Source organism: Ambystoma mexicanum, chromosome 10 (genome assembly GCF_040938575.1).
Source record: "Ambystoma mexicanum isolate Mex_15411 chromosome 10, UKY_AmexF1_1, whole genome shotgun sequence".
NCBI classification, from domain to species: Eukaryota; Metazoa; Chordata; class Amphibia; order Caudata; family Ambystomatidae; genus Ambystoma; species Ambystoma mexicanum.
The window spans coordinates 226,254,674-226,281,949 of NC_090932.1; the positions used below are offsets into that span (position 1 = coordinate 226,254,674).

Here is a 27,276-nt window from a genome sequence, read left to right on the forward strand (position 1 = left end):
CTCTGCAATGCACATTAAGTGAGAGAAAGAGGCCGTGCTTTGATAGTGTTTCCTCAGAAGATTAGCAATTCAATGAATTCCAGCAAAAAGGCATTTAGTAGGTGTGGCCTCCCTATGAGGCCAGCGCATGCGCATGAACACGAAGGGTGAAGCCTTAAGAACAGGAAAGCTCTCATACTGTTTCTGCAGCATTCAAATTCGCTCTTCGTTACTGTTAATGTTTTGTCTCCTGCATATTACTCAAACAACATCTTTTTCCATCCAGCTTCTTTGTAGCGGATTTGTTCATACTGGCCTCCATTTTGTGAACTTGCTTCAGCCCCTGAAACAGGAAGTGATGTCAGAGTAGAGGAGCTATGTGAATGAGTAGGGGTGGGCAGGTCCTGGAGGTATTAGTGAATGAGTAGGGATGGGCAGGTCCTGGAGGTATTAGTGAATGAGTAGGGATGGGCAGGTCCTGGAGGTGCTATATGAATGAGTAGGGATGGGCATATCCCAGAAGTGCTACGTGAGTGAGTAGGGATGGGCAAGTCCCAGAAGTGCTACGTGAGTGAGTAGGGATGGGCAGGTCCCAGAAGTGCTACGTGAGTGAGTAGGGATAGGCAGGTCCCAGAAGTGCTACGTGAGTGAGTAGGGATGGTCAGGTCCTGGAGGTATTAGTGAACGAGTAGGGATGGGCAGGTCCCAGAAGTGCTACGTGAGTGAGTAGGGATGGGCAGGTCTCAGAAGTGCTACGTGAGTGAGTAGGGATAGGCAGGTCCCAGAAGTGCTACGTGAGTGAGTAGGGATGGTCAGGTCCAGGAGGTATTAGTGAATGAGTAGGGATGGGTAGGTCATCGAGGTATTACGTGAATTAGTAGGGATGGGTAGGTCCTGGAGGTATTACATGAATGGGTAGGGATGGGTAGGTCCTGGAGGTCTTATGTGAATGAGTAGGTCCTGGAGGTCGTATGTGAATGAGTGGGGATGGGCAGGTCCTGGAGGTGTTATGTGAGTGAGTAGGGATGGGTAGGTCCTGGAGGTGTTATGTGAATGAGTAGGGATGGGCAGGTCCTGGAGGTATTAGGTGAATGAGTAGGGATGGGTAGGTCCTGGAGGTATTACGTGAATGGGTAGGGATGGGTAGGTCCTGGAGGTCTTATGTGAATGAGTAGGGATGGGCAGGTCCTGGAGGTCTTATGTGAATGAGTAGGGATGGGCAGGTCCTGGAGGTGTTATGTGAGTGAGTAGGGATGGGTAGGTCCTGGAGGTCTTATGTGAATGAGTTGGGATGGGCAGGTCCTGGAGGTGTTATGTGAGTGAGTAGGGATGGGTAGGTCCTGGAGGTATTAGTGAATGAGTAGGGATGGGCAGGTCCTGGAGGTATTACGTGAATGAGTAGGGATGGGCAGGTCCTGGAGGTATTACGTGAATGAGTAGGGATGGGTAGATCCTGGAGGTCGTATGTGAATGAGTAGGGATGGGCAGGTCCTGGAGGTGTTATGTGAGTGAGTAGGGATGGGCAGGTCCTGGAGGTGTTATGTGAGTGAGTAGGTATGGGCAGGTCCTGGAGGTATTAGTGAATGAGTAGGGATGGGCAGGTCCTGGAGGTATTACGTGAATGAGTAGGGATGGGCAGGTCCTGGAGGTATTACGTGAATGAGTAGGGATGGGTAGGTCCTGGAGGTCGTATGTGAATGAGTAGGGATGGGCAGGTCCTGGAGGTGTTATGTGAGTGAGTAGGGATGGGCAGGTCCTGGAGGTGTTATGTGAGTGAGTAGGGATGGGCAGGTCTTGGTTCTACGTCAGTGGGAGGAAATAAGGCCGTTCTGTCCATGATATGTGAGTTGGTAGAAATGGGCAGGTTCTGAAGTGGTATGTTAATGGGTAGGAATAGGGCAGTTCTGGAGATGCTGTATGAGTGGATGGCAGTGGATTACTAGCTGGGCGGTATGCTGTTGTTTGTCCATCTAGCCGCTGCTTCTCTTCATCCCTGGCCCTACAGGTCCTTGGACTGCATCCTCGTCAGCGCTTTATAAGCTCACTCACTGCCTTGATCGCCTTCTAACAGAGTAATGCGGCTGAAACTGTTATGTTTTCTCATTCTGTGTGCAATCCTGCCATTCTAGTGGTTAGTAAATATAGTCACTTTCAGATGTTGGTCTCTGGCGTTTATGGGGCTCCCTTGCTGGGCACAACGCCTCCCTGGTCAGTGCCTAATAAAAACTCCCTGCACCGCCTCTTCGTTCTCGCCCAGGCGCAATCTTGCGTTCTTTCGTTTTCCACACCACTGCTTAATGGGCATATTAAAAACGCACATCTCAGCATACGACTTGAATTCTCCGGCTTGATATCTGTTGGTAAAACCAGACAGGGGTGCACCATAGCACCTGAGTTACTGGAGTACAAGGTCGCAATGGGGCATAGCATTGCACCAATTAAAAAAAAAGTGGCCCACAGTTGCAAATGGCAATTAAGTGCTTTTGTGACTGAGTAATACCCAAGGGGGAGTTTTCTGCTAAAATGTGATACAAATTGTTCATTTTAAAGAATATTAATTCAGTAACAATGGTCAAAACTACTAGCCGCATGGTGAAGTAACTCATCAAACTGGCCCATATGTGCCACAAAAGTGGGCCACTTTGACCCAAAAAAACTGGCCCATACAACACAAGTGTTTTGGGTTTTGAGTTTGGGCCTTCCCCATAGGCCAGCCCGGGCCTTTTAGGGTACTAGTGTTTGCTAAAGAGCGAGTATAGCCTAAGGTGAGATGTGCAGGGCATCGGGGACATTTAATTCATTATATATAACTGTGCCTCTACCTGCCGCTGTTTCAAACAAGGCTGACGCGTGCCTCGGATAAACATTTGCGCACTTATACTGATGAGACTGATTTATACATGTTTAAGAATCATTTCCAGAAACCAAGGAACATACATGCAAACCAGAACTATCCATTTCTGTATAGAATTCAGCTCTGGGAATGCAAATTGGTAGAGTGCACTATTTATATATATATTTTTTGTTGTTGCACTAGGGTGCACTATATACATATCTGAATCTGTGCTCTATATTGACACCATCATTAATTAAAATGGAGTCATCCGTGTGGTAGAGATTCATTAAAAAGAAATCATGACCTGCCTCCCCAGCTAGGTGGAAATTAATAACTCCCAACGTGCTACTAGAAATGGGGAGGCCACTTTATATTGTGGCACTGTAGTGAATGCTGCAAACATCTCCTCATATCTAAGAAGAGAGTGCCTCTAGAATACAAAGCTCCCAGTCCTTGGACATATTAATGGAACCCTTACCAACACCTGCTCCTTAAGCTTCAACCCTTAAGGCCCCTCCCAGGCCCCCTGCACTGCAATGGCCTCTCACTTCATCTCTAAAACCCAGGTCATCCTGTCCTCACTCTCCTCCTATCACCTCCCTCCCTCTCTTCCTGGCTCTTCCTCTGGCCCTTCTGCAGCCACCCCTCCTCCCTCCTTCTCTGCCTTCACCCCTTTTTCTGCTGACGAGGTTTCCAGACAAGTCCGATCTATAAAAGTCTCGTCTAAACAGGTTCACCCCTGTTCCTCCAAAACTATCAAGGACCACATCGACTTCCTGGCTCCTGCCCTGGCTGACTTTTGCAACCACTCCTTCGCCTCTGGAGTCTTCCCATCCCCCCTTAAGCACTCCCTTGTGCACCCTCTTCTTAAGAAACCCTTTTCTGACCCCTCCTGCCCGGCTAACTATCGCCCAAACTCCATCACTCCCTTCCTGGGCAAGCTCCTGGAGAAACTGGCCATCTCCCAGCTTAACCTCCATGCTGAATCTGTTGGCAGTCTTCATGACCATCAATCTGGCTTCAGAGCTGCCAGAAGCGTGGAAACTGCTCTCCTGAACATCCGCGAGGACCTACTCTTGAACCTTGACTCCAACACTCTGTGTGTTCTCATTCTGCTCGATCTCTCTTCTGCCTTTGACACTGTCAACCATGCCATCCTGCTCAACCGTCTCCGTGATAACCTGGGCATCACTGGTCAGGCTCTGGCGTGGCTGACCTCTTTCCTCTCCAATCGACCCTCCCAGGTCCAACTGGGGTCCTTCCTCTCTGACATCTTTTTCTCCACCTGTGGTGTCCCCCAGGGATCAAATCTCTCCCCCTGGCTGTTCAACCAGTGGGCACTCCTTGCCCACCGCATCGCTGCTCTCTGCCCCAACTTTCAGTGCTATGCGGACGATACCCAGCTCATTTTCAGGCTACCCTCGGCCTCCTCCTCTCCTTCCCTCATCTCTGACTGTCTGTCTGCTATCCAGGAATGGTGTGCCGCCAATGACCTCTGCCTTAATGCCAGTAAGACTGAGATTCTACTCATCGGCACACCCACTCCCTCCTTCCCTGCAGCTCTCTGGCCGGCCTCTCTTGGCCCTCTTCCTGCTCCTACCTGCAAAGCAAAAACCTCGGGGTTATCTTCGACTCCACACTCTCCTTCTCTCTTCATATATCTGACGTCTCTAAGAAGTCACACTACCAGCTGCACCTCCTTAGAGGTATTCTTCCCTTCCTCTCTTTCCCCCAGAAGCTCACTGTCTCACGAGCCCTGGTTCTCTCAAAGCTGGACTACTGTAACAGCCTCTATCTTAATCTGCCTGCCTCCACTCTCCGCCCTCTGCAACTCATCCAGAACAGAACTGCGAGACTTGTCCTTGGCCTCAAGCCCAGGGACCGTATCTCTCCAGGACTGAAGTCTCTACACTGGCTCCCAGTGACTGCGAGGATCAAGTTCAAAACCCTCTGCATTGTCCACAAGGCCTTCTGGGGCCTGGAGCCTAAATACCTTCAACTCTCTCTTCCAAAATATCTTCCTTCCCGAGCCCTTCGCTCATCCGTCTCCAACTCCCTCAGGGTCAGCAGCTTCTCGAAGCAACAAGCTGGGGGTAGATCTCTCTCCGCAGCAGGGGCCTCCCTCTGGAACAGCTTTCCTGCCTCCCTGAAACTTGAGGAGAACCATCTCCGGTTCCGGAAGCACCTCAAAACCTTCCTCTTTGCTTCTGCTTTCTCTCTCCTTCTCCCCTGCTAATTCTTCGCTGAATCTGCACCGAATCTGCAACTGGGCCACTCTCGCCGACCTCGGTCCTGGGCCCAGCCACTCTCCACTTGCACTGCCTCCCTGGCAACCCCTGCACTGCGGGACTGTCTCTGTATCCCTACAGCCCCCGTTCGCAGCACTTGTCTGCACTTACCTTGCACTTGCCACTAGCTGGCCCTTTATTTATTTTATTCTACTTACCTTGTACTGCACTTCCCCCCTCCCCTCCTCTTGCACTTTCTACCTTCCCCCTACCCCTGCACTTGCGCGATCTGAATGACACCTGGCCTAGTAGGATCGTTGTCTGTCTTCCCCTTGTTCCCCCCTCCCTGCCTCGTCGCGCCTTGAAACACTTGAAACACTTGTGTATAGGCGCGTTACAAATGCCATATCATATCATATCATATCATAACCTCAACAACCCCAAGAAAGAAAACGGTTCAATTGTTAAATAAAAAAGCCTTCTTCCAATTGGATGCAACGCCTGCCAATACACACAAGCCACCCGAGGCTGCACAAAGCCACAATAAACAGCACTGCCCCCTATAAGAAGGAATTATCCACTGCAGATGGCACAGCTGACCAATGGAAACCACCTCTGGGATGATGTCACTGCAAGACAGACGAGAGGAAGAGATTAACCCTCTGAATGCCAGGCTGCCGCCCCAATGGAACAAGAGACACCAGGCACAGAAATGCTGCTTCTAATCCCAATAAAACCACCACTACAGACTGGTCAATGTTGATTGATATGATATGATATTTACAACGCGCTTAATAACCAGACGTTTCTAAGCGCGGACCCGGGGATCAAATCTGTGGTGCTCCGTGTCGTCTTGCTTCCAAGGCGAGTGCGCTGCCCCTGAGCTATCCTTTCTGAGACTACCGATACTGGTGCTATTGTTTGGCTAACCGGTGAATGGTTTGGGGATGTCATTGGTTGTTCTCATGGCCAATTTACACTGCTTGATCGTCTCGTTGGATGTATGCATGAGGAGTTACTTTGCAGATGTCATTGGCTAGTTCCCAAAAGGATCTTTCATTAGCTGATTCATTTCATTAGTTGGCTCCTAATCGCTGGTTTTCTCTACTTAAGTCATGTCATTGTATGGCCCCCATTCATTGGCTTACTATAGTTGAGCCAATGTCATTGGCTGGTCCTCAATTATCTCTTTTTCCTGGTTGGGTAATGATCATTGGTGAGCACACATGTTTACCTTGTCCCTCTAAGATGTTCACCAATGGTTCACCTTCATTGGTAGATCCACCTCATTAGGTGTTCCAAATGGTTAGTGCCTCAGTGAACTCATCTTTCTGACAGGCTCATGCTTTTTTATCTGTTCCATTTTCACTAGCAGGTCACCACCGTCTAGCTGCCACTGATTGATCCATCTCATTGGTTGGTGCCTAGAAGCCAAGTTTTCTGTCTGGGATGGCCTGTCCTTGAATGACAGTTTGCCGCTTGCTGATGGAATAGTGCTTGGATTTGTCAGTGCAGCTGGCCAGGGCAAAGCCTGCTGCCTCGTGACAGTGACCTAGCCGCTGCTCTGAGGCTGACGTTGTGCTCTCTCGCCTACAGGTTGTCCAGGAGTGGATGGAGCACAGGATGTCCAGCCAGCTCTCTGCCACTCTACCCAGCCAGCGGATGAGCGGTTCTCTTCGGAGTGGAATGCACCACTTCCACCGGCCAGGTAAAGTCTCCACCCTGTGCCTCCTCCCTGTGCAAAGAACCACATGAAGCATGTGTTACTCTTTAATTTACAGGACACGGGATAGGTGAATATCTGTTCAGAGTGTGTTCTTTGTTTTGGTTATTTCTCTTATTCTAAACTATTTCAATAATGAACTTTACAATTTCTTTAACATTTTCTCTAAAAATTAGGTCTATTGCCTCTGGCCATATATTTTTATTGAGTGAGCTCTGGCCTCTTTGGGGCGCTGATGGCTAAATCCTGGGATGATGAAACCGTCCTTATTATGTAACTTATTTTAATAAAGAATTGAAATACAAAATATAAATTCAGCTGCAGACGAGTTGGTCCAATGCATTTCTGACTTTCGATGTCCTTCTTCAGGAACACTCTCCGTCTCTGTCCTGTATTGTCCTGCGATGTCCAATAGAAATCTGGATTCTCATTTCTTTCAATACATTATTGTGGAATCAGGGATTTTGCAAATGATCCTTCAATGGCTGCGTTCACTTTTCAGTTCTGAGAATCCATGCTTATCATTACATTTTAAAGCAGCTCCACGTATGTTACGCTCTGGTTGGATCAATTTGGTAAGCCGTCTACACGTATACCAAAGAACTATGTGTGAAAGCAGGGGTGTGTGCTTGCACTCCTGTTTTTCCACTTATATATTGAAGATATGCCTAAGGTGTTAAATGGTATTAACAAATTTCCTCAAAATATTGGTGACACCCATGTCGTCTGGCCGGGATAGGCAGATGACATGGTTCTTTTTGGTAGAACTCCGATAGGTTTAAAGGGTTCATTATGTGTGATTGACAACTACTCTGAACAACCTTTCCTGGAGGTAAATGCTGAGAAAACTAAGATTATGTATTTTGGCAGAAAAAAGACGCGAGCCTATAACAACTGGCATATTAATATTAGTATGTGGAGGTTATAGACCCATACGTGGATCTGGGTGTGTTAATAAGGAATGCTACAGCTGAGCGGGCAGCATGGGAAAGAAGGGAGAATAAAACGATGCAGAAACTGGCAGTGATTCATAACTTTATACAAAAACCTATGGTGGTTATGAAGGCTTACAAACAGAGTCTGATTCGTGCAATTATACACGGATTTGAAGTATGTGTTTATTTCAAGTTAATTGATTTTTATTGAAGGTTTCATTAATACAATAGCAAATATAGGAGTAAGAAATATTAACAGCAAAAGGAAAGGCATTTTGGAGCTAACAGTATTGCAATGACGAATACAATCTGAAATGTAATAAATTAACGTAATAGTATTGATCAAATTATGGAAAAATAGGGACTATCAATTAGCTGAGTTAAGACTAAAAGGGGGACACTAACAAAACAGATACAGATAAGAAAAGCAGAGTGTAGCTGAAGTATTATTCCCAGAAAGAAGTACATATTTACATTAAATAAGAGTTAAATACATTCCATTTGTTGTAAAACTTAGGTATGGTCCTAGATGAAAGAGTATACATTTTTTCTATTCTGTGGAAAAAGCAAATGGAGTTCCACCATAAATTATACAACAATTTCTGAACGTTTTTCAAAATGGAAGAAATGAGGTGAAAAGAAATATAAACTAAGAAATTAAATAAATCAGGTGAAGGAATAGAGAGCATGAAGGGATTTACCAGTACACCAATCATAACGTTGCATAATGACAAGGGTTCCTGAAAAGAGAAAGTATTTTTTAAGTAATTCCAAATTTGTCTCCAAAAGGAATGAACATATTAGCATTTAAATAGTAGGTGAATAAAATCAGTGGCAGGAAATTGACAGGACCAACAAATATTGTGAGATGGGTTGGTAATTTTGCCAATCCGAAGGGGCATTAGGTAAGCTCTATGCAATATAAAATAATGTGATTGTCTAAAATTTGCTGCGATTGAGGTGGAAAAACATTGTTCCCAGACTTTAATCCAAATCTCTTGGGATATCTGAAGGTCCCAGTCAGATTCCCATTGTAGAGTAAGTTTGGTAGTAAAATCCTTGGATTGGTTGAGGATAGAGTAAAACTTAAAGGCTTTAGTAGAATGGAATCGACAGAGCAATTCTATACATTTTGAAGGGGAAGGTTGGGTGTAGAATTGTATAGTTTTAAGAACCAACTTTGTAAGTATTGAATACGTTTTGAAATCAGATTCATTAAGATTGAATTTAGAACATAATTCAGTGAAAGGTATAGGTAGGTTATTATTGAATAAATATGCAACCAGAAAGATCTCAGCAGTGTACCATTTTTGCAAAACATCATGCTTAGGTCTAAACGGAAGGGATTTGTTGAACCATAAACAGGTGCTAGTGAAATCTTGGGTAACATGGTAGCAGGAGATTAAACAATTCCAGGCATTTTTTAAGTACTACAGGAGTGGGTGATTTTTTAATACCAGACCATAAGATGTTGTAAGGAAGTGAAATAAGGAAAGAGGGGCTATACATTTTGATTCCAAAATGACCCAGGAAGGTGTATTCATCAATTGGGGTTCACAAGATAGAAATAGAATGAGCTGTCATAATGAAAAGGATCTGTGGTAATTGAGAAAGTCTGGAAATTTAACCCCACCAGAGTCTTTACAAGATTTGAGTTAATTCAAAGCCATTTTAGGGGTTTTATTTTTTCAAAGAAAACGAGTTTGAATTTAATTTTTTTGAAGAAAGCGCTTGGCAGTAAAATTGGAATCATAGATATATAGTAGAGGATAATAGATCCAAGAGTCATCTTGGCTGCTTCTAGATGCCCCCACCAGGAAAGAAATAGAGGGAACCATTGGTTAATAGAAGAGTTAATTTGATCAATAATAACCATTTGGTTTAAACTTAGAGTAGAAGAAATATCTTTAGCAATAACAATACCTGTGTATTTTATGGATGAAGAGCACCATTTCATACCATCAAGGGGGATGTTAGATAGAGTACAAGAATTAGTAAGTGGCAGGATTTCTGACTTATCAAAGTTTAATTTATACCCAGGGACTATAGAAAACTGCTCAGTAGTAGACATTAGTGCAGGAATAGAGATCGGTGGCTAAGATAGATAGAGGAGGACATCATCTGCATAAGCAGAAGATTTAAAAGAGAGGTCTTTTATAACAATACGTTTGATATTATCAATAACTGCAATGCTTTAAAGAAGGGGTTCTAAGGCTAAAATAAAAAGAAGTGGGGACAATGGGCAGCCTTGTCTGGTTCAACATGAATTGGGAAATGATTTAGAGTAAGCGTTATTGATGAAAATTCTAGAGGAGGGTGTAGAATATAGGAGCAAGATGAATTTGGAAAAGTGAGGACTAAACCCATGCCATAATAAAGATTCAAACAAAAAGTGCCACAAAACTCTGTCAAATGCTTTCTCAGCATCCAGTGCAAGAGGAATGAGGGGATTAGGAGAGCATTCAGCATATGGGAGGGCAATAAATAGGAGTCTAGTATTAGAGGAAGCATACCTTCCCTTAATGAATCCTGTTTGATTGATATTAACCAATTTAGGCATAACATGATCTAATCTATTAGTGATTACTTTGCCCAATATTTTTGAGTGAGAGTTAATTCGGGAGATGTGGTGGTAAATTTTAAAATGGGAAGGGTCTTTGTCAGACTTGGGGAATCGAATTAATAGGGCTTCACCGAAAGAACCCAAGCTATGTCATAAAGTAAAGAAGTAGTTGAAGAGTTTTAGAGAAAGTAGTGTGGAAAGAAACAGTCAACGTCTATAGGGAATCTGTCCAGCCCTGGGGCCTTACCAATTTTAAGATCTAAAATAGCCTTTTGAATTTCTTGAACTGAAATCGGAGAATCAAAAAGGAAAGATCTATTGGATTATCTGTGATTTTCTTGTTTAAATGTAGAAAGTTGAGAATATTATCATTTGATTTCATCAGTGGAGTAGAGCTGGGAATAGAATTCATAAAAGGTGCTGTTGATTTGCTCTGAGTTAGTAACTCTAATCCCTTGGTGGTTAACAATGGATTTAATAATAGCTTTTTAATGTTTCCACTTACGATACGCTGCTAACAATTTACCAGATTTATTAGATGCTCCATAGCACTTTGCCTTGCATCTAAGTAGTGATAAGAAAGCTTTATTTGTATTATATTTGAAACATTCTATGCATTTTGAAAGGAGGTATTTAATGGTAGCATTTGTGGGATAATTAAGGTAAAATGATACTAATGATTTAATTGAGTAGGTCTTGGGAAAGTTTTTCATTTTATTTTTTTAAAGCAGCAAATTGTTTGATGAAACCACGCAAAGTGGCCTCAAATGCGTCCAAATTAATATGGATGGAAGCATCTAGAGGGTTATTTAGGGTGAAAAACTTAGTGATGAAATTATTTATTTGCTTGATGAAATCAGGATCATTCAACAGGAAGGAACTGAATCTCCATCGGGAAGTAAAGGTAGTCTGAGGTTCCCACTCAAGGACGGTAAGGACTGGAGCATGATCAGAAATAACAATAGGGCCAATTTCAGAATGCAGAACACTCGTGGCAAGTCATGAGTTGATAGATATATGATCCAGTTTAGAAATAGATTTCTGAGGGGATAGAACAAGGTAAATTCTTTAGCATCTGGATGACAAAAGCACCAAGTATCAACAAGAGTAAGATCTTCTATAAAGTTAATAAATTGCTTATGTGATTTGGGATTTATAAATATAGTGTCAGACTTTCGATTTAGGGTGAAATCACAAATTTGTTTGCAATCGACAAAAATAATAAGTCGATTATAACCTTTATTGAAAAGGATTTGTTTCAAATTGCAACAAAAAGATGGTTTGGGGCATTAGGGCCATATATATTAATATAGCCCAGATGACACCCAGATACTCATCCCTATCACTGGAGATCACATTGTGGACAGTAGGACTCTTAACAACGTCTACCTCACTACCTCACTACCTCACTATACAAGCCTGGATGGTGAAGCATGGGATCTGTCTTAATGATGATAAGACAGAGCTCCTCCTACTGGGCTCACCAAACAATCTAAATAAACTGGACGTGCTATTCACCTCATTCAATATCCACGGCAATATAATCAAAGTATCCAAGGTTGTTAAAACACTGGGAGTTTATATTGACTCGGCACTAACCTTAACGAGACAAACTAATGCTATGGCCTCTTCATCTGCCTACACTTGCAAGCTTATAACTGCTTGCCATCCTTTCCTGAAATCTGCTAATTGCATCACAATAGCAAGAGCCCTGGTCCTCTCCAAGCTCAACTATTATAATGCACTCTATCTTGGCACTTCACAACAAAACCTCAACAAAATGCAAGTCACGCAAAACAATGCCATTAGAGCAGCATTGAACATCTCTAAGAAACAACACATTTTGGATACCAGACACTCTATAAATTGCCTTAACATTAGGCAAAGGATAGCCCTCAAAACACTATCTACCACACATAAGTGCCTATCTAACCAGGCGCCTATTTACCTATCCAACTCCATCACCCGCCATACATCAAAACGGCCAACAAGAACAGCCCAGGCGCACTGTGTCAACATCCCACACTACAAGTTACAAAGAGCAGGAGGGGCTAGTTTGCCAGTCCTCGCTGCAAAGAAATGGAGCGCACTCCCGCTTTCATTAAGAGAGGAATCTTCCTACCTCTTATTTCATAAAAAGGTCAAAGTGTGGCTCCATGAGCAAAACCTTATCCCAGTCATATAACCACGACCTACTTTATATATATGTATGTGAACAACTGCCTGATGTATATTTATAACTCTTTTGGATATAATTTGTATGTAATATACTGCTGTATCACTTGTTTTTCTCTTCCTGTATATTTTGGAACTTGTAAGCATAGCGCCCACATGCCTCTGGGCTTGGCGCGCTCAACAAATAAATAAGCTAAACTAAACTATTAAGAATTTTCTCAACCACCTTGTTGATACTGGCCTTAATAATAGACCAACGTCCAGAAGCACCATGTTGTTCATCCATTAATTGAAAATACTTTTTTTAGGAGTTGGAATACTAACTCCACCTTATTCCCAATTGCTGGAGCAAAAAGGGCACGCTTAACCAAAAGCTTAATTAATTTATTATTTTCTTCAGTGGATTTTAAATGTCTCAGGAATTTCATAGATTGGCTCACCTTGATCAAGTGTGCAGGAATCCAACGGTGTTCTTTTTTCTATTAATACCCTCTTCTCCCTTGAGGACTGTTTTCTGTCAAAGAGAAATGGTCTGTCCATGCCAGAGGCCACAATGACCAACCTTCTAGGGGAAAATTCAAATCCAGGCAGAAAACCCCCTGCGATTTATTGGGTCTGTAGATTGCAAAGGACTTGTGTAGGAATACTTTGTAATTCCATGGTAATTCTCCAGAAGTAATAGATGACATGCACAGGGTGCAACAGGAGGATAGCAAGCAGGCAATGTATGGTCCAAACTAACTAGCTGGGAAACAGAAAACATTGTCACAGGGAACAACAAGCTCTGAACATAGCAGCTCTGTGCTGCAAAGATGGAAAGAAGGGCAGCAATGGAGCTCGCAGGTATAGCAAAATAAAACAGGAAAAACAGCGCAGTAAGATACCAGCTCAGAGAAGAGAAGGGGAAATGTAAGGAAGAGGAAGTGAATGAATAGGGAAAGGAAAAAGTAGAGAGACTGAAGCCGTAGAGGAGCCTGTGTCTTACACCAGGGGAAGCAAAACAGCAGGTGTGCAACGTGGTGGCCCACGCATCCTCAGAGAACTAATAGGACATGCATGGCACCATCTTGGATAAAAACTAGACTGGTGATCTTGGACATTCAAAAGATGTCTCGTCACATTAGCGTGACCATTCTTCCATCGGCACCAGATGGACCAACGCTGCGCCATGACAAAATGTGTCTCTTCAATACAAGCGATGTCCGGATTACTTTTCCTATTGTAACTAAGAACTTTCTGCCTTTTAATAGGGTTATTAAGCCCTTTCACATACTAGTACATTATTTTAATACTCATTACAACAAAAGAATATATATGTGATAACAAATGAGATTTTAAAAAAACAAACAGAAGATCAGCATTTTGTAAATTGGTGGATAAAACAATGGCAGCTCTTGTACTCGAATATGTAAATTAAGAACAATGGACAATACCTGAGATGGAAATGACAAAGAGGAGGGAAAGCAACACACATAAGGATAGGGGGCATAGAAAGGAAAAGCATAAAAGGTAGTGAAGGAGATCAATAATGAGCAAAAGCACAACACAAATATATAAGCTGTAATGCAAATTGAGAAATAACATAACCATTAGGAGAGGCCATGGGAAAGAACAGGGCAGCTCGCTATAAACCAATGAACTCAGATGGAGCTGGCTCTCTATGTTTTTTCAGGCTTTCAAGCTTTCAAATGGGTTTGAAGAAGGATTGAGTTCCGTTCTATTCCTGGACTGATGAGGTTTCCCCGGTTTGTACTTATTGCAGACAGATAAGTTATATGCACGAAGAGACGTTTGAATAATAGAGCTGGATGTAGGCAACAAAGAAGCGTCTGGCGAAATATCCATCTCTGTAGATTGAAGAGTCTTGATGAGGGCAAATAGATCATCAGGGTCCAGGTATACTTTCGTGATGCTATTGGGAGTTGTGATCAGCATTCTAGCGAGTTCCAGCAAACCAAACTTAAGATCTAGGCTCCTCAAGGCTGATCTCATGTCTAAAAATCTCTTTCTTTTGTCCTGTGTAACTTTGGAAAAATCAGGAGCGATGAATATCTTGTTCCCTGGGAAGGTCAGAGGGGAATGTTTTTTAGCAGTAAGTAAAATGTTTCAAGTTTATTGGTGCCGTGCTAAGCAGCGATAAGAGGTCTTGGCGAGGAAATTTTGGTGGAGAAACGTGCTCTAATTCTGTGCACTCTCTGGAGTTCAAGAGGAGGAGAGAATGAGATGTCCAGGATTTTAGGGAGTCAATCAATAAGAAACTTAATGGGATCATTTATTTCAGTATTTTCAGGGACCTAATACATTCTGTTATCTCTCCTATTTCTATCTTCTAAATTAGCAACTTCTGATTCCAAATGATGATGTTTGTGTTGCATTTGTTCAAGGCCTTCCCACCTGTCCCCAGAAAATGATACATGCTCCTCCACTTTGGTTAGCCATGAGTTAATCACTTTAATTTCATTTCTAAAGGCTTTAAAATCATCTTGGAGCAATATGAATCTAGAGTCTAGAACTGAAATGGATGATTGTATAGTGGGGAGTTCCAGAAAAATTATTTGCATACGTTTATTGATCAGCGATAGCTCTCCAGGAGGGTTAAGTGGATCTTGCTCAGGCATAATATACGCAGTGTAAGCAGCCTTAAGCAGTACTTAGTTGTGAAGCAGTGAATGTAGAAGAAAACTGGTCAAAGCACAATATTAATTGATTTCAATTGCCTGACCCTGCCTGGCCTTATTAGTGGGACATGTCCTATGAAGATGTTGACGTGCCTCTATCTGCATCTTCTTCATCCCAGTACCTTAGTGGTGTTTCTAATAAGAAATCTGTTCTCCTCTTGATTTCCTCTTCTTCATCACAGCACTTGAATTATACTTGGGAAAAAGAAGATTGTATGTCTTAATACATCCTATGAGGTTTGGGGGGGGGGTGTATAAGTCATTATCAAGGAAAGGGGGATACCATGTTTCTGGTCGAGGGGTGTCCTTAGGATAGGAAAGTGATATTGTTGTTAACTATCTCTTCCCCTTTCAATGGAGTATGATGTGTCAAGTATGTTCCTCCTTATCTTATCAGGATTCTACATTCAATGTTCCACCATCAAACTCTTCAGGTTGTCCTGATTAAGGCCGCCCAATTACAAGCACACTAGACCAGCTACTAGTTGCCGAAACACACCTCTGTCGACATTTCTTTCCCCACTGTTTAATGCCAACAATGTTACTATTTTCAGTTGTTTAAATCAACTTTCTTTCCCAAATTAGATTGTATGATCCCTTAACACTGTGTGGAAACATTTTGCTCTATGTTTGTCTTGCACAAAATGTATTGACAACAATGTTCGTTGAGTTTGTGTACCACTTGTACAGTTACTACACCTTTTGTCCTGTGTAATATTGATTTGTTAATACATTTTTGTATCAAATCACCTGTTTGAAAACTAGAATTCATTTGCAAAACTCTACAAGAATGGCATCTGCTACATGATTTATTGGAAATATGGGCGTGGTGTTCTCTTTTGGTCGCCCTGATCAATTGTGCTTTCACTAGTTCATAAACAACCAACATATTTATAAGATAGTCTTGATTCTAGTGAATGCTTGTGCAACGTGGAATCCAGCAAAAATGAAGCAGCAACACAAGATAAATCATTTATGAATCATGGAGTTCTTCTGTTGCTTATTAATGCCCTTCTCATAGCTTGGTAACTTATAACCAAGTGACAAGCCATAATAACAGATCTCAGACCCTAGCAGCAGGACTATTATTGAGATAAGAGCTGCTGCCCAATAAGCTTGTAGGTTTGGAAGATCCCCACTTTCAGATATGGGCTGTTGCATTATCTATATAGTAGATAATGAGACTTGAGGATCTGAACTGCCCACAGAACCTACAACAGGATCTTACTAAACTGAACAAACCATGGCATTGGGATTGAAGACAGGAACACCAGAGAACGTCTAGAGGCTATTTTGCAAAGAATATTCATTTTTGCAATGTGCACAATCTTATTCACTTGTGTGGATTGTCCTTTAAGTTATTTGTTAATTTACTTCATCAACAGATTTCTTGTTTCTGCCCACTTTTACACAGCCTACATTTTTGCCCTCTTGAACAATTCACTTATTTATATTGTTTTAATTCCCAATCACACACACAGGTTCTTCCTTTGTCACTCGCTTTGTTTCTTATTTGCCTCTACATTTTTGTTTCTCCTGTACTTGTATATTTGTTTAACCACAGTGTTTTTTTTCTTTCTTGCAAAGGTATGTGTTTGTTCCTTCTATCCCTTGATTGACTTTTTTCCTTCTAACCTCTTTTGAGATTTGTTTTCTTACTACTTGCTTGTGCATTATTTCTTTTTCAGTTTCTTTTATCATATTTTATTTTCACTGACTTGTATAACAGGGACATCATTTCACCAAAAAGTCAAGGGTAGCGGAAGTGACATCACATGACCCTTGACCTCTGATGGCATCACACTAAGTGATTTCTTTTGACCCCACCCCAAAGTGACACCACAGGAAGCAATGGAACACAACCGTTCACCCCTCGACAAAACAGGAAGTGGCAGGAAGTGGCATAACATAGCATTGTTTCTAAGTACACTAAGAACAATATGGTTACGATATCACTCTAAAGTGATATACATTTCATACAAGAATGGATCACCATATGTATCATTAATATCAGTGCGTATAGGCCCATATTAGTAAATCACTGTGAATGCAAGCAGACGTCCGAGGCCAAACGATAATGATGTGTTATTATATAGCACTTATGCTTAAGCACGTCCTATAGAACAAATATACATACAATATCACCCAACCTGTGTTGGTACTCATGTATCAATCTCAGCAGGATGAAAGGCTGAGTTGACCTTGCTGGGAGTCGAACCTACAACCTGCAAATCACACACACATTGCTGCAGCCAACGCTCAACCCACTGAGCTATTTTACCAGCTATAGCTATCAGAAAACCAGCCACTTCAGAAACAAAGAGCCACATGCTGGCCAAAGCCTGTGAACTTTTTTTTAGGGGTAGCAAGGAAGACCACATGGGTAGCAAGGGCAACCCCTAAATGACGTCCATGTCGTATAATATTTTCTTTATCTCTTGTTTTTTCATGTATTTCTTAATCGCATATATTTCTTTTCCATCGCTCACATATTCTCTATCATCCATTGTCTGTTTCAGAGTTGACAAAGACAGAGTTAAACATTTACAAGAAGCCACCAATCTACAAACAGAAAGGTAAGTACAGATCTAGCTCCCGTAGAATGGGGAGGAGAAGGTGGGGTTGCAGAAACGAGTCAATCCTTCGTTTTTCTAGATGTTGCAGTTTCAACTCTTCCTGATTCTCTGGCATTGTTAAGTATGTATTGATCATTCTCCAGTGGGATTGGAAACTTTCAATTGCTACCTCTCTCTTTCTGGAGCCATTGTTCCCACTCTCTTTTTGATTCAGAAAATTATACTTTCTTCTCTATGAGGAACAATGTCTACAGCCAATCTCTCATGGGGGTTGGTGTAATGTGTCACTAGCATGCAAAAAGAGGGTGTGTTTCACCCTTGTGCACCCTCTCCTAAAAAGCCCAGCTAACTTCCTCCCTATCTCCACAACCCCCTTCCTGGGCAAAATCTTGAAGAAATTGGTCATCCCCCAACTGAACCGCCATACTGAATCTGTTGGCTGTCTTCATGACCACCAGTCTGGCTTCAGAGGATCCAGAGGCATGGAAACAGCTCTCCTGAACACCCATAAAGATTTGTTCTCAAACCTTGATTCCACCTCGTCTTCTGTATCCATCCTACTTGATTTGTCCTCTGCCTTTGACACAGTCAATCATGCCATCCTCATAAAGCAGCTCCGTGATTCCCTTGGTATCACAGACCTGGCACAGGTTTGGTTGACCTCCTTCTTATCTAATCGACCTTCTGAGGTGCAACTGAGCCCTTTCCTCTCCTGCACCACAATCTGTACCTGTGGCGTCCCTCAGGGCCGCATCCTATCACTGTGGCTCTTCAATATCTATCTCGCACCTCTGGCCCACTTGATGTCCTCCTTCTCTCCTCATGATCAGTGTTATGCTGATGACGCAATGCTCTCTTTCAAGCTTCTTTCCACTACCTCCTATTCCTCCTCTCTCATTCCTGACTGTCTGACTGCTATTCAGGCATGGTGCACGGCTAATGATCTCTGTCTTAATGCCAGTAAGACCGAGATCCTTCTAATTGGGACCCCTACTCCCTGCTTCCCTCCCACTCTCTGGCTGCCCTCCTCGGGAGCCTCCCCTCACCATCTTGTTAGGCTAAAAACTTTGGTGTCATCTTTGACTCCTCTCTCTCCTTCTCCCCTCACATCACAGACCTTGCCAAGAAGGCCCAATTTCAGCTCCACCTGCTCAGAAGCATTCCCCCGTTCCTTCCCTTCACTCAGCAACTCAATGGTCCTCATTCCGAGTTTGCCGGTCCGGAAATAAGAGTGCCGGTAAGCTCACTGGCACCCTTGTTTCTGGACCGGCAAACAACAGGTTTGCCTGCCACAGCCGCTGTGCCCGACAGGTCTGTCCCTGCCGGCCACAGCGGTCACAGTAGGCAACGCTGTCACAGAAGAACCGGCACCATTAACAACGGTGCCGGTGCTTCTGTGTCCCAACTCCCATAGAGTCCTATGCGAGTCCAGACTTCCCAGCTGCTGGACTTGCAATAGTCCGATGGCACCGGGAAGTCAGGCACGATAAGTTTGTACGGGTCTGGCAGCAACCTGCCGGTAGCACCAGCAGGGTTACCGCTGGACCCGTGATGAGTCCCAATGTCTCCAGAGCTCTTGTTCTCTCTAAGCTGTATTACAGCCTCTTCTTCAATCTCACTCTTTCCTCTCTTTGCCCCATTCAATTAATCCAGAATAGTACTTCAAGACTTAGCCTCTAACCCAGGGATCACATCAGCCCTAAAATCTCTCCACTGGCTCCCGGTGGCTGCAAGGATCAAATTCAAGACCCTCTGCATCATCAACAAGGCTTTCTGGGGTCTGAGATCCTGCTACATACAACCAGCACCCCCTCCCCAAAATCAGCAATCAGCCCCATTCCCTGACTAGCCTGATGGTTTGGGCATCCCTCCTGAGTCTGGTCCACCTCCCCCCGTCACACTTATCTGGTGGACCAGAACCCTGGCACTTGTCCCCCTAGGCTCCCCCCAGCAGCTGACTAGCCCCTGGTCCCTTTCTTCCTTCTTCCCCTCCCCCTTCTTTTTTCCCCCGACCATCACTTACCACACCCTGCCCTCCTGCACTTCCTGTTACTGCACTTGCACAATCCAAATGTCAGAAGCCCCCTTTTTTTGTCTTGTGGCACCAGGAAACACCTTTTTGCTGTATAGTGCGCCATGTAAATATGCAATAAATAAATTAAAAAATCCTTCTCTCCCAGGAATTGATAATTGTTCCTCGAGGGGTAGTTGGCTATCTTGAAGACTTGAATGGGAGAACACAATTGGAGTCGAGCGCTGGAGCGTGCATCCTTTTCCTAGCAATGGGAGATCTCATTTGGTGGGGGAGATTCATATTTAAATGTAAGAGATCTGGGGTTCCTGCATCCGTTCACAAAGACAACCTCCCTGCTAGAGTGTCCTTAAAAAGACTGGCCCAGCCAGTCATCTCCGCCGCCCCCCCCCCCACTTCTTTCCCATGCACCTCACTGCTTTTCTGCAGGGGAACTCCCGCCCCGCCCGCACCATCTATTCCGCTCCCCCTAATGCCACAGTCTCCTGTGATTGTTCTTCTGGCTGGGCGGTCGTTTGTAAGGTGTTCTTGGGAACAGGAACCCTGGCGAGGTGGGTGGTTGTTTAATTCAAGGGCATGTCAGTCAGTCGGTCCGTCAATACTTTATTTCGGTAAGTTGGCCATAGCATAGAGGTTACATCTCATCATTACAATCCAATCCAAGTAAAACACGCATAGATCATGTATAGAATACATAGCGCACCCTCGAGTTAGGTTACACAAATAATAAAAACTCTACACAATTTAATGAAAAAATAGCTACAATCTATATATTCTAATACATATGAAAGTGAAACTGTAGAAGCAAGAATATTGATCAGCTATCTAACAAGGGTCTCTCTTATTCGCATGACCAGGAACATGTGTCTTGCTTTTTTCCTTCTGGGCTTCAGTGAGCACCTACATTTGTTGACACTGTCTATTTTTCTGACATGTGATTGGTCCGCATCACTCTTCATTGTGGGTTCCCGGTTCTGGCCATTGGCTTTGGGCTCTGGATTGATAGTGTAGATGCTGATGCTCGCCTTCCTGCAGAGAACAGAACATCATCTGTCTAGTCTGGCTCTGAAGGAAGACTTTTGAATTAATGGCGTTCTCTTTCCTCAGATGCAGCTGGAATGCTGCACAACAAACACATCGAGGACCTGATCATCGAATCTTCAAAGTTCCCAGCTGCTCAGCCGCCCGATCCGAACCAGCCCGCCAAAATCGAGACGGACTACTGGCCATGCCCGCCCTCCCTGGCTGTCGTAGGTAGGGCACATGGTCATCACTCTGGAGTCAGAACAGCAAGGAAGATTGGGGGGAACAGAGAAGACATGGGCAAGTGTAGGGTGTAGGTGGTCAGCTAGAAATCAGATAGGAAGGAAGGGTGATACAATAATCAACCTCTTTTGAACATTTTTGCATTCTTCCATTTGTTCCTCGGGTGGGTCCATGTTTAATGAATGTAGTTTATATTTCTGAAAGACTCCAAATGTCCTTGCTCCTGAAGAAAATAGTAACAGTATTCTGAGTTTGGGATCCTCGTCTTATTGCTTGAATGCTCTTGGTTTAGTGACTTCACTAGCCTCTGCTAGTTGGCCACGTGCTGCTCTGTTGAAAGGCTAGAGAGGGCACTGACTGCCATAGTATTAATACACAAGAGGAAAACCTAAGACAAGGGGCCTCATTACGAGTTTGGAGGCAGCCATGCCCTTAATAAGGGCATGGCTGCCTCCAAACTCGGGTCCGGGTCTGGGTTCCTTGAATGAGGAATTACCGGGCCATTCCAACCTTGGAGGACCCGGTAATTCCTCATTCAATGTACCATCCCCATTCCCATTCGAGCCCCCATAGGGCTCAATGGGAATGGGGAGGGAGCTAACAACGGGCCCGTTAATAACAGGCCCGTTGTTAGCTCCCTGGTGCCCTCGCGGGACCCACAAAGGACGTCTGCTCTGACCAGATGTCCTCGTAATAGGGCAGAATCGGTTTAACCGCACCGTCACCTTTACTGGCGCCGTTAAACCCATTCCGCCAGGGTCGTAATGAGGCCGAAGATCTTGAGAAAATCATTGACCATGTGATCCGATCTTTCAACTCTAGAGACGGAGTGGAGAAAACGCATGGCCAACAAGAAAGGGGAAGAGGAGGAGGAAGATGGCGCCGAGGAGGTCGAGGAGCTGGTCGATCTCCATAGGATGCAGCTCAGTAAGGTATGCGACATATTAGAGAAAGCGTTTAGAGAGCTCACAAATCATGCACCTGCGAAACCAGAGGACTGCCATTGTGCTTACAAATGTCGGTGATCTACCTGCATCGACCACCTTTCTCTGCTTCGTCTTTGACACCCTGTTCAATCTTTCTCATCTTCCCTGCTCGTGTCTCCGCTTTTCCGTCATATTCTCTCCTCTTGGCCTTTTCATGCTACTCTCCTTTCCATCTCATTTCTTCTCTGGCCATTTATTTTCTTTCTCTTATCTGTGTTTCCATTTTTATTTCCTCTTTTGAATCACTCTTCTTGGCTCTTACTTGTTCTGTCTATTTCACTACTGTATACTTGATATTATTTTCCCCATCCTGTGGCACTTTTTCCATTCATGTTACCCTGTATTCCTTCTCTACTCCAACTTCCTCTGTGGGCCCTTTCTCTTTTTATATTATGTCCTCCTTTTCATTCTTTGAACCCCTGATTCCCTTTACTTTATTTGATCCCCCTCTACGTTGTTTCTTCTAACTTGTTTCCTCTCATCTTTGCTTCCATCTTCTTTGCCCTCTCTTTTACCATCTTCCTCCTGCTGATATATTTTTCTGTTTCTTCTCTTTTCCTTCTCAAGACTGCCTTTGTAGTTGTATTTCTTTTCTATTTGCCTCCTCTCTTAGTCAGTTTCTCCATCTGTACCGTCACCTTCCTCACTGTCCCATCTCACGTATCACTTCCTTCCTCCACTACCTCGTCATTCTATCACCTGTCTGCATGCTGTATCTATTCTTAGTATGATACTCCTCCATTTTTTACTTTCTTCGTTTCCACTCTTATCTCCCACCTCAATGTATTGTGGTTGTATTCTGTCACCCTCTTCTTGCATTCTCGTCTCTCTCATGCTCTTCCTCACTCTTCACTCTATGACTGACTCGCGTTTTTTGCTTCACTATCTTTCTCTACTCATTCTTTCTTTCTCTGTTGTCATTAGTCTCTTTTCCATAGCCTCAACCCACCCCAGAACTAGAGCGAGAAAAATGTAGAGTACTCATAAAGACAGACAACCTTGGGGTTTGAGCAAAATTACAAGGCAGTACTTTCCTTCCCTGCAACACCAACCATATAAAAATGGCTTGAGCTTCAGAGGTCAACACCAAGTAACCAAGCGGTGAGGAGTCCAGCAAAAACAATGGGGGCAAGTAGAAGTGCAACACATCTCCTTCCTGTGACTGGCTCCTTAAGTACATGCCCAAGCCATAGGGCAGAATATGTTAATCGAGAAAAGCCCACCTTCAATCAGGAGAATGGTTTGGCCTATTCTACCTAAAGAAGGGCAGGGTCTACATGACAGCCATCTTGAAATGGGTTACTACTTAAACCACCCACCAAACCAAGCCTCATGTGAGGTCCTAGACATCAGTCAGTACCAGCAGTGGAACTAGGATGAATTCCCTCACGACAAGGTCAGCTAGTGCCAGCCCCTAAAGGCAAATCTGGTCCTGAAGCCCTTCTATGGGAGGTTTAGTTCCAATGTCCATGTTCGCCATGATAATCCTTCTGTATTCCATCGCTGCGAAGCCCCCAATGCCTCAAGGCACAAAGATCATCCCAGATACCTGGGGCAAAATGCTGGAGATGATGCATGACATCTTCCCTCTCTCCTCGTCTTCTTTTTCAGTCTTTTATTCTCCTTTCTCATTCTCTTCCATTTTGTATTATTTATTATTTGTTTGTTTATTTATTTGTAATGCACCGGTAACTCGTGAGTTTCGGGGTGCAGAGACATGGACACGAAGACAAACAAAATGGGACGAGACAGTTCCTAATGAGATCGAAGGTTTAGTGGGTCAAGGATGGCGAGGGGTAATTAAAGAGATACGTTTCACTAACTTACGAAAGCGTAAGCAGTTGGGTTCTTTCCTTATGTGGACTGGCAGATTGTTCCAGATACCTTCTGTAATGACTGGGAAGGATTTTCCCAGTCCAGACCTACGTTTGTGTGGCATTACAGCGATCCTGTTTTGATCCGAAGATCTTAAGGCGCGGCTTGGGACATAAGGACGTACTTTCGATTTTAGGTAGCCTTGTGCCTTCCCGTGGATGCACCTGTGGGCTATTGTAAGCGACTTGAAGTGGGTTCTACTCTCCACTTTGTGCCAGTGTAATTCCTTCCCGGATTTACTGATGTGGTCTGATTTGGATTTGCCTTTGATTATCCTAACTGCGTTGTTTTGGATAATCTGGAACGCCTGTATGCTTTTTTTGTTGGCTCCTATCATAAGTGCGTTCCCATAGTCTAGACGAGAGAGGATGGTTGCTCTGGCCACTATGGCGCAGTTGTTCTCTGAAAGGTACTGTCTAATGGTTCTGAGGAGTCTCAAGTAATAATTGCATGTTTTTTTATGTATTGAGTCTGGGCTTCTGCTCCTAGGGATGCTTCCATCATCATGCCCAGGGTTTTTACTTTCTCAAGTACTTTGATGGTGACGTCTTTGATCTTAAAATTTGTGTAGTAATGGGACAGTGAGTTTCTGGCATGGGTGGAACCGAAAACCATCAGCTCGGTTTTGCTGCCGTTCAAACACATCCAATTGGAATCCATCCATTGTCCATTACATTACTTACTCTGTTCTGACATATTGTTACATTTTTTCCAGATCCCTTCAAACTTGGGCAAAATGATCCTGAAAGAAGAAATGGAGAAAACACTCCCCATCAGGAGAAAAACGCGTTCCCTCCCAGACAGAACACCTTTCTACACTCGTAAGTGGGGCCCCTCAATAGGCTAATGTCTGGGACCAAAGATGTTCAGCTTCATTCTTTCATTGTACAAGTCAGAGAGTTTTCCAAAGGGCATTTAAGAAAGATTCACATAACTGAAAAAGAATATTTCTGCCATTGCATACCAAGCCCACATATAAAATGACCCCTGCGCAAAATAGACTATGGGCCTCATTAGGACCCTGGCGCTATGGGGTGAACAGCACCGGTAGGGCTGCCGGCGCCGTTAACCCCATAGCACCTCATTACGAGGTCCGCTCGCGGGACCCGTTCTGGACGCCTGGTTTTACCAGACGACCTTAGCGGGTCCCGGGAGCGGCCCAGCATGCTAACAACGGGCCTGTCATTAACAGGCCCGTTGTTAGCATGCTCCCCATTCCCATTGAGCCTATGGGGGCTCGAATGGGAAGGGGGATGTCCTGGGTCCGGGTTCCCTGGATGGGGAAATACCTGGCCCTCCAAGCTCGGAATGGCACGGTATTTCCCCATTCAGGGATCCGGGACCCAGACCCGAGTTTGGAGGCAGCCATGCCCTTATTGAGGGCATGGCTGCCTCCAACCTCGTAATGAGGCCCTATAACTTAACGGTCCATAGTCCATTAAAAAGATATTTCAAAATTACATTTCAGCAAATATTTATTTTGATTGTATTTTTGAATGTTATTCATGTCTGTTTAAAGGACACGCAATCCACAACAAAAAAATCAAATTGAATCATGACTCTAAAAGGACAGCACTAAAAAGCAGTGTGCAAAAAACTCAGTAGCGACATTGTCAAAATTTACACAGAACACATACCATTCTTGATGTCCTAAACATTCTTACTATGTGTATTAAAAATACATATAAGACAAAACATAACAAATAAATCAGCAATTCGTTTTTTGAGTTAATAAAGTGAATGTCAACTGAGTATGTGGTGGAAAAATTCTCTTTACTCGAGAGGATGATTTCAATATAATAACTGCTAAACTTAACCAACATGTTTAAACTAATTGGCTATCTGATTTGTCCCTTTTTTTTTCTCTGAGTCATAATTGTACTTCATCAGGGGTATTCATTTCTTTTTTTTTATTTCACATTTGCTGCTGGAACAGTTCATTAAATATATTTCAAATTAGATCTCATATGATTGAGTTGTTCTAACTATTTAGAGGTTTTAACCAATATATATTTAGACTATTAAGATTTTCTCGGTGGATAAACAGTAATGAGAATAAAGTCAGTAATTGATTTAATGAAAGATGGCGCTGTTCGGCTTTCATTTTTTGTATATGGCAATGACCACAGTGGTCCTAACGTGCCTACCTGAGCCTTGTCCTTGTAGGTCTTAATCTGTCAGGTATTATCTAATTTGTGACAACATTCACACTGTCCTAGAAGAAATTGTAAGAGCATCTTAATAACAATGTTGGAATTACATTTACAAATGTAACGTACTTAAAATAGGATTTGATGGCTGTCATGAACTTAAAAGATCAATAGGCAGAGAACCACTAACCTTACCAGATGACCAGACCTTGAAGACAGGAACCCCCCCCCCCCTGGAAACCTTGTCACCCTCTGCCTGATGGTAAACAGGTATGGAGAAAGACAAACCTCCCAGGGAAACCCTCTGGGGTAGAAAACCTTGTGCTGGATAGAGAACACTGGTCTGCGATGGATTCCCAACTCTGATCCCAGGTCTAGATTATTCGGGCTGGAAAACTTCTGATGATGACGTCCTCACGAAGTCTAATAGTGGAAATGACACAGGTAAGTATCTGATATTAGAAAGAGCGTAGAGAAGAAAAAAGGAGGTAATAACATGGACCTGTCCTTGTAGAAAGAATTCTTCTTGGGTAGTCAGGTGGTCCTGGCACGACTGAGTAAGAGGACAGAAGGAAGAATGAATATAAGGAATTCTAATACTGAAAATTGAGTTGTATCTATCTTTGCAACCTACTTGATATAGCGTGTATCTAAGACAGAAGATCTGCGATCAGGAATCACGTTCGTATTGCTGGGAAAGTCCGGATGTATGGTGACAGTGGCTTCAAGTAAACTGCAATAGTAAGCAGACGTATAACTATCCGTTCCACAGAATGGGAACCTCAGAGAAGGATGGAATGTAGGGAATCCTACCGTGTCTCACAGAGACGGTGAACGCGGAAGAAAGTTCCCGAATGTGGCGGCGTTGAACTATCATTCAATTTGGGCTGCAGCCAAGGATGACACGGAGCAGCAGACGTGACCGCTACAAATTTTAATCTACAAATGACAGAGGGTATTTTAGAAGGAATACAATTAATGGTAGCAAAAGAATGCTTCCTAGTAAGCGCACTTACGAAGTGACTATAACTGGAGTAGCGACGCAGGGGAACACGGGCACTGCTTGCCTATATCCCATCACGTGACAAGGAGGATGAAGATCCACGGGGAAGCTGTAACAGGCAGCACAGCATTGTAGGAGTGGGACACCCAGGTGGCCATCTTAGGTTGGGCAAGTGCAACAGTATACCTATGGCTACCAGGGCGCCACCATGACCATCGCCCATAATGGGAGCAACAATGGCTTTTTAATACTATACATTCCTGTAATAAAG

The 27,276-nt window shown here is 43.6% G+C and overlaps 1 protein-coding gene across 1 annotated transcript in view; it reads left to right on the top strand.

Annotated features, from left to right (window-relative positions):
• DMTN (dematin actin binding protein) overlaps positions 1–27,276 on the top strand; it is a 474,403-nt gene that overhangs the window by 410,289 nt on the left and 36,838 nt on the right. Inside the window, exons 7-11 of the mRNA XM_069617734.1 lie at positions 6,640–6,751; positions 17,637–17,693; positions 20,833–20,979; positions 21,814–21,923; positions 24,568–24,673. Coding sequence (XP_069473835.1) covers positions 6,640–6,751; positions 17,637–17,693; positions 20,833–20,979; positions 21,814–21,923; positions 24,568–24,673 — 532 coding nt within the window. The remainder of the gene's footprint in view (positions 1–6,639; positions 6,752–17,636; positions 17,694–20,832; positions 20,980–21,813; positions 21,924–24,567; positions 24,674–27,276) is intronic.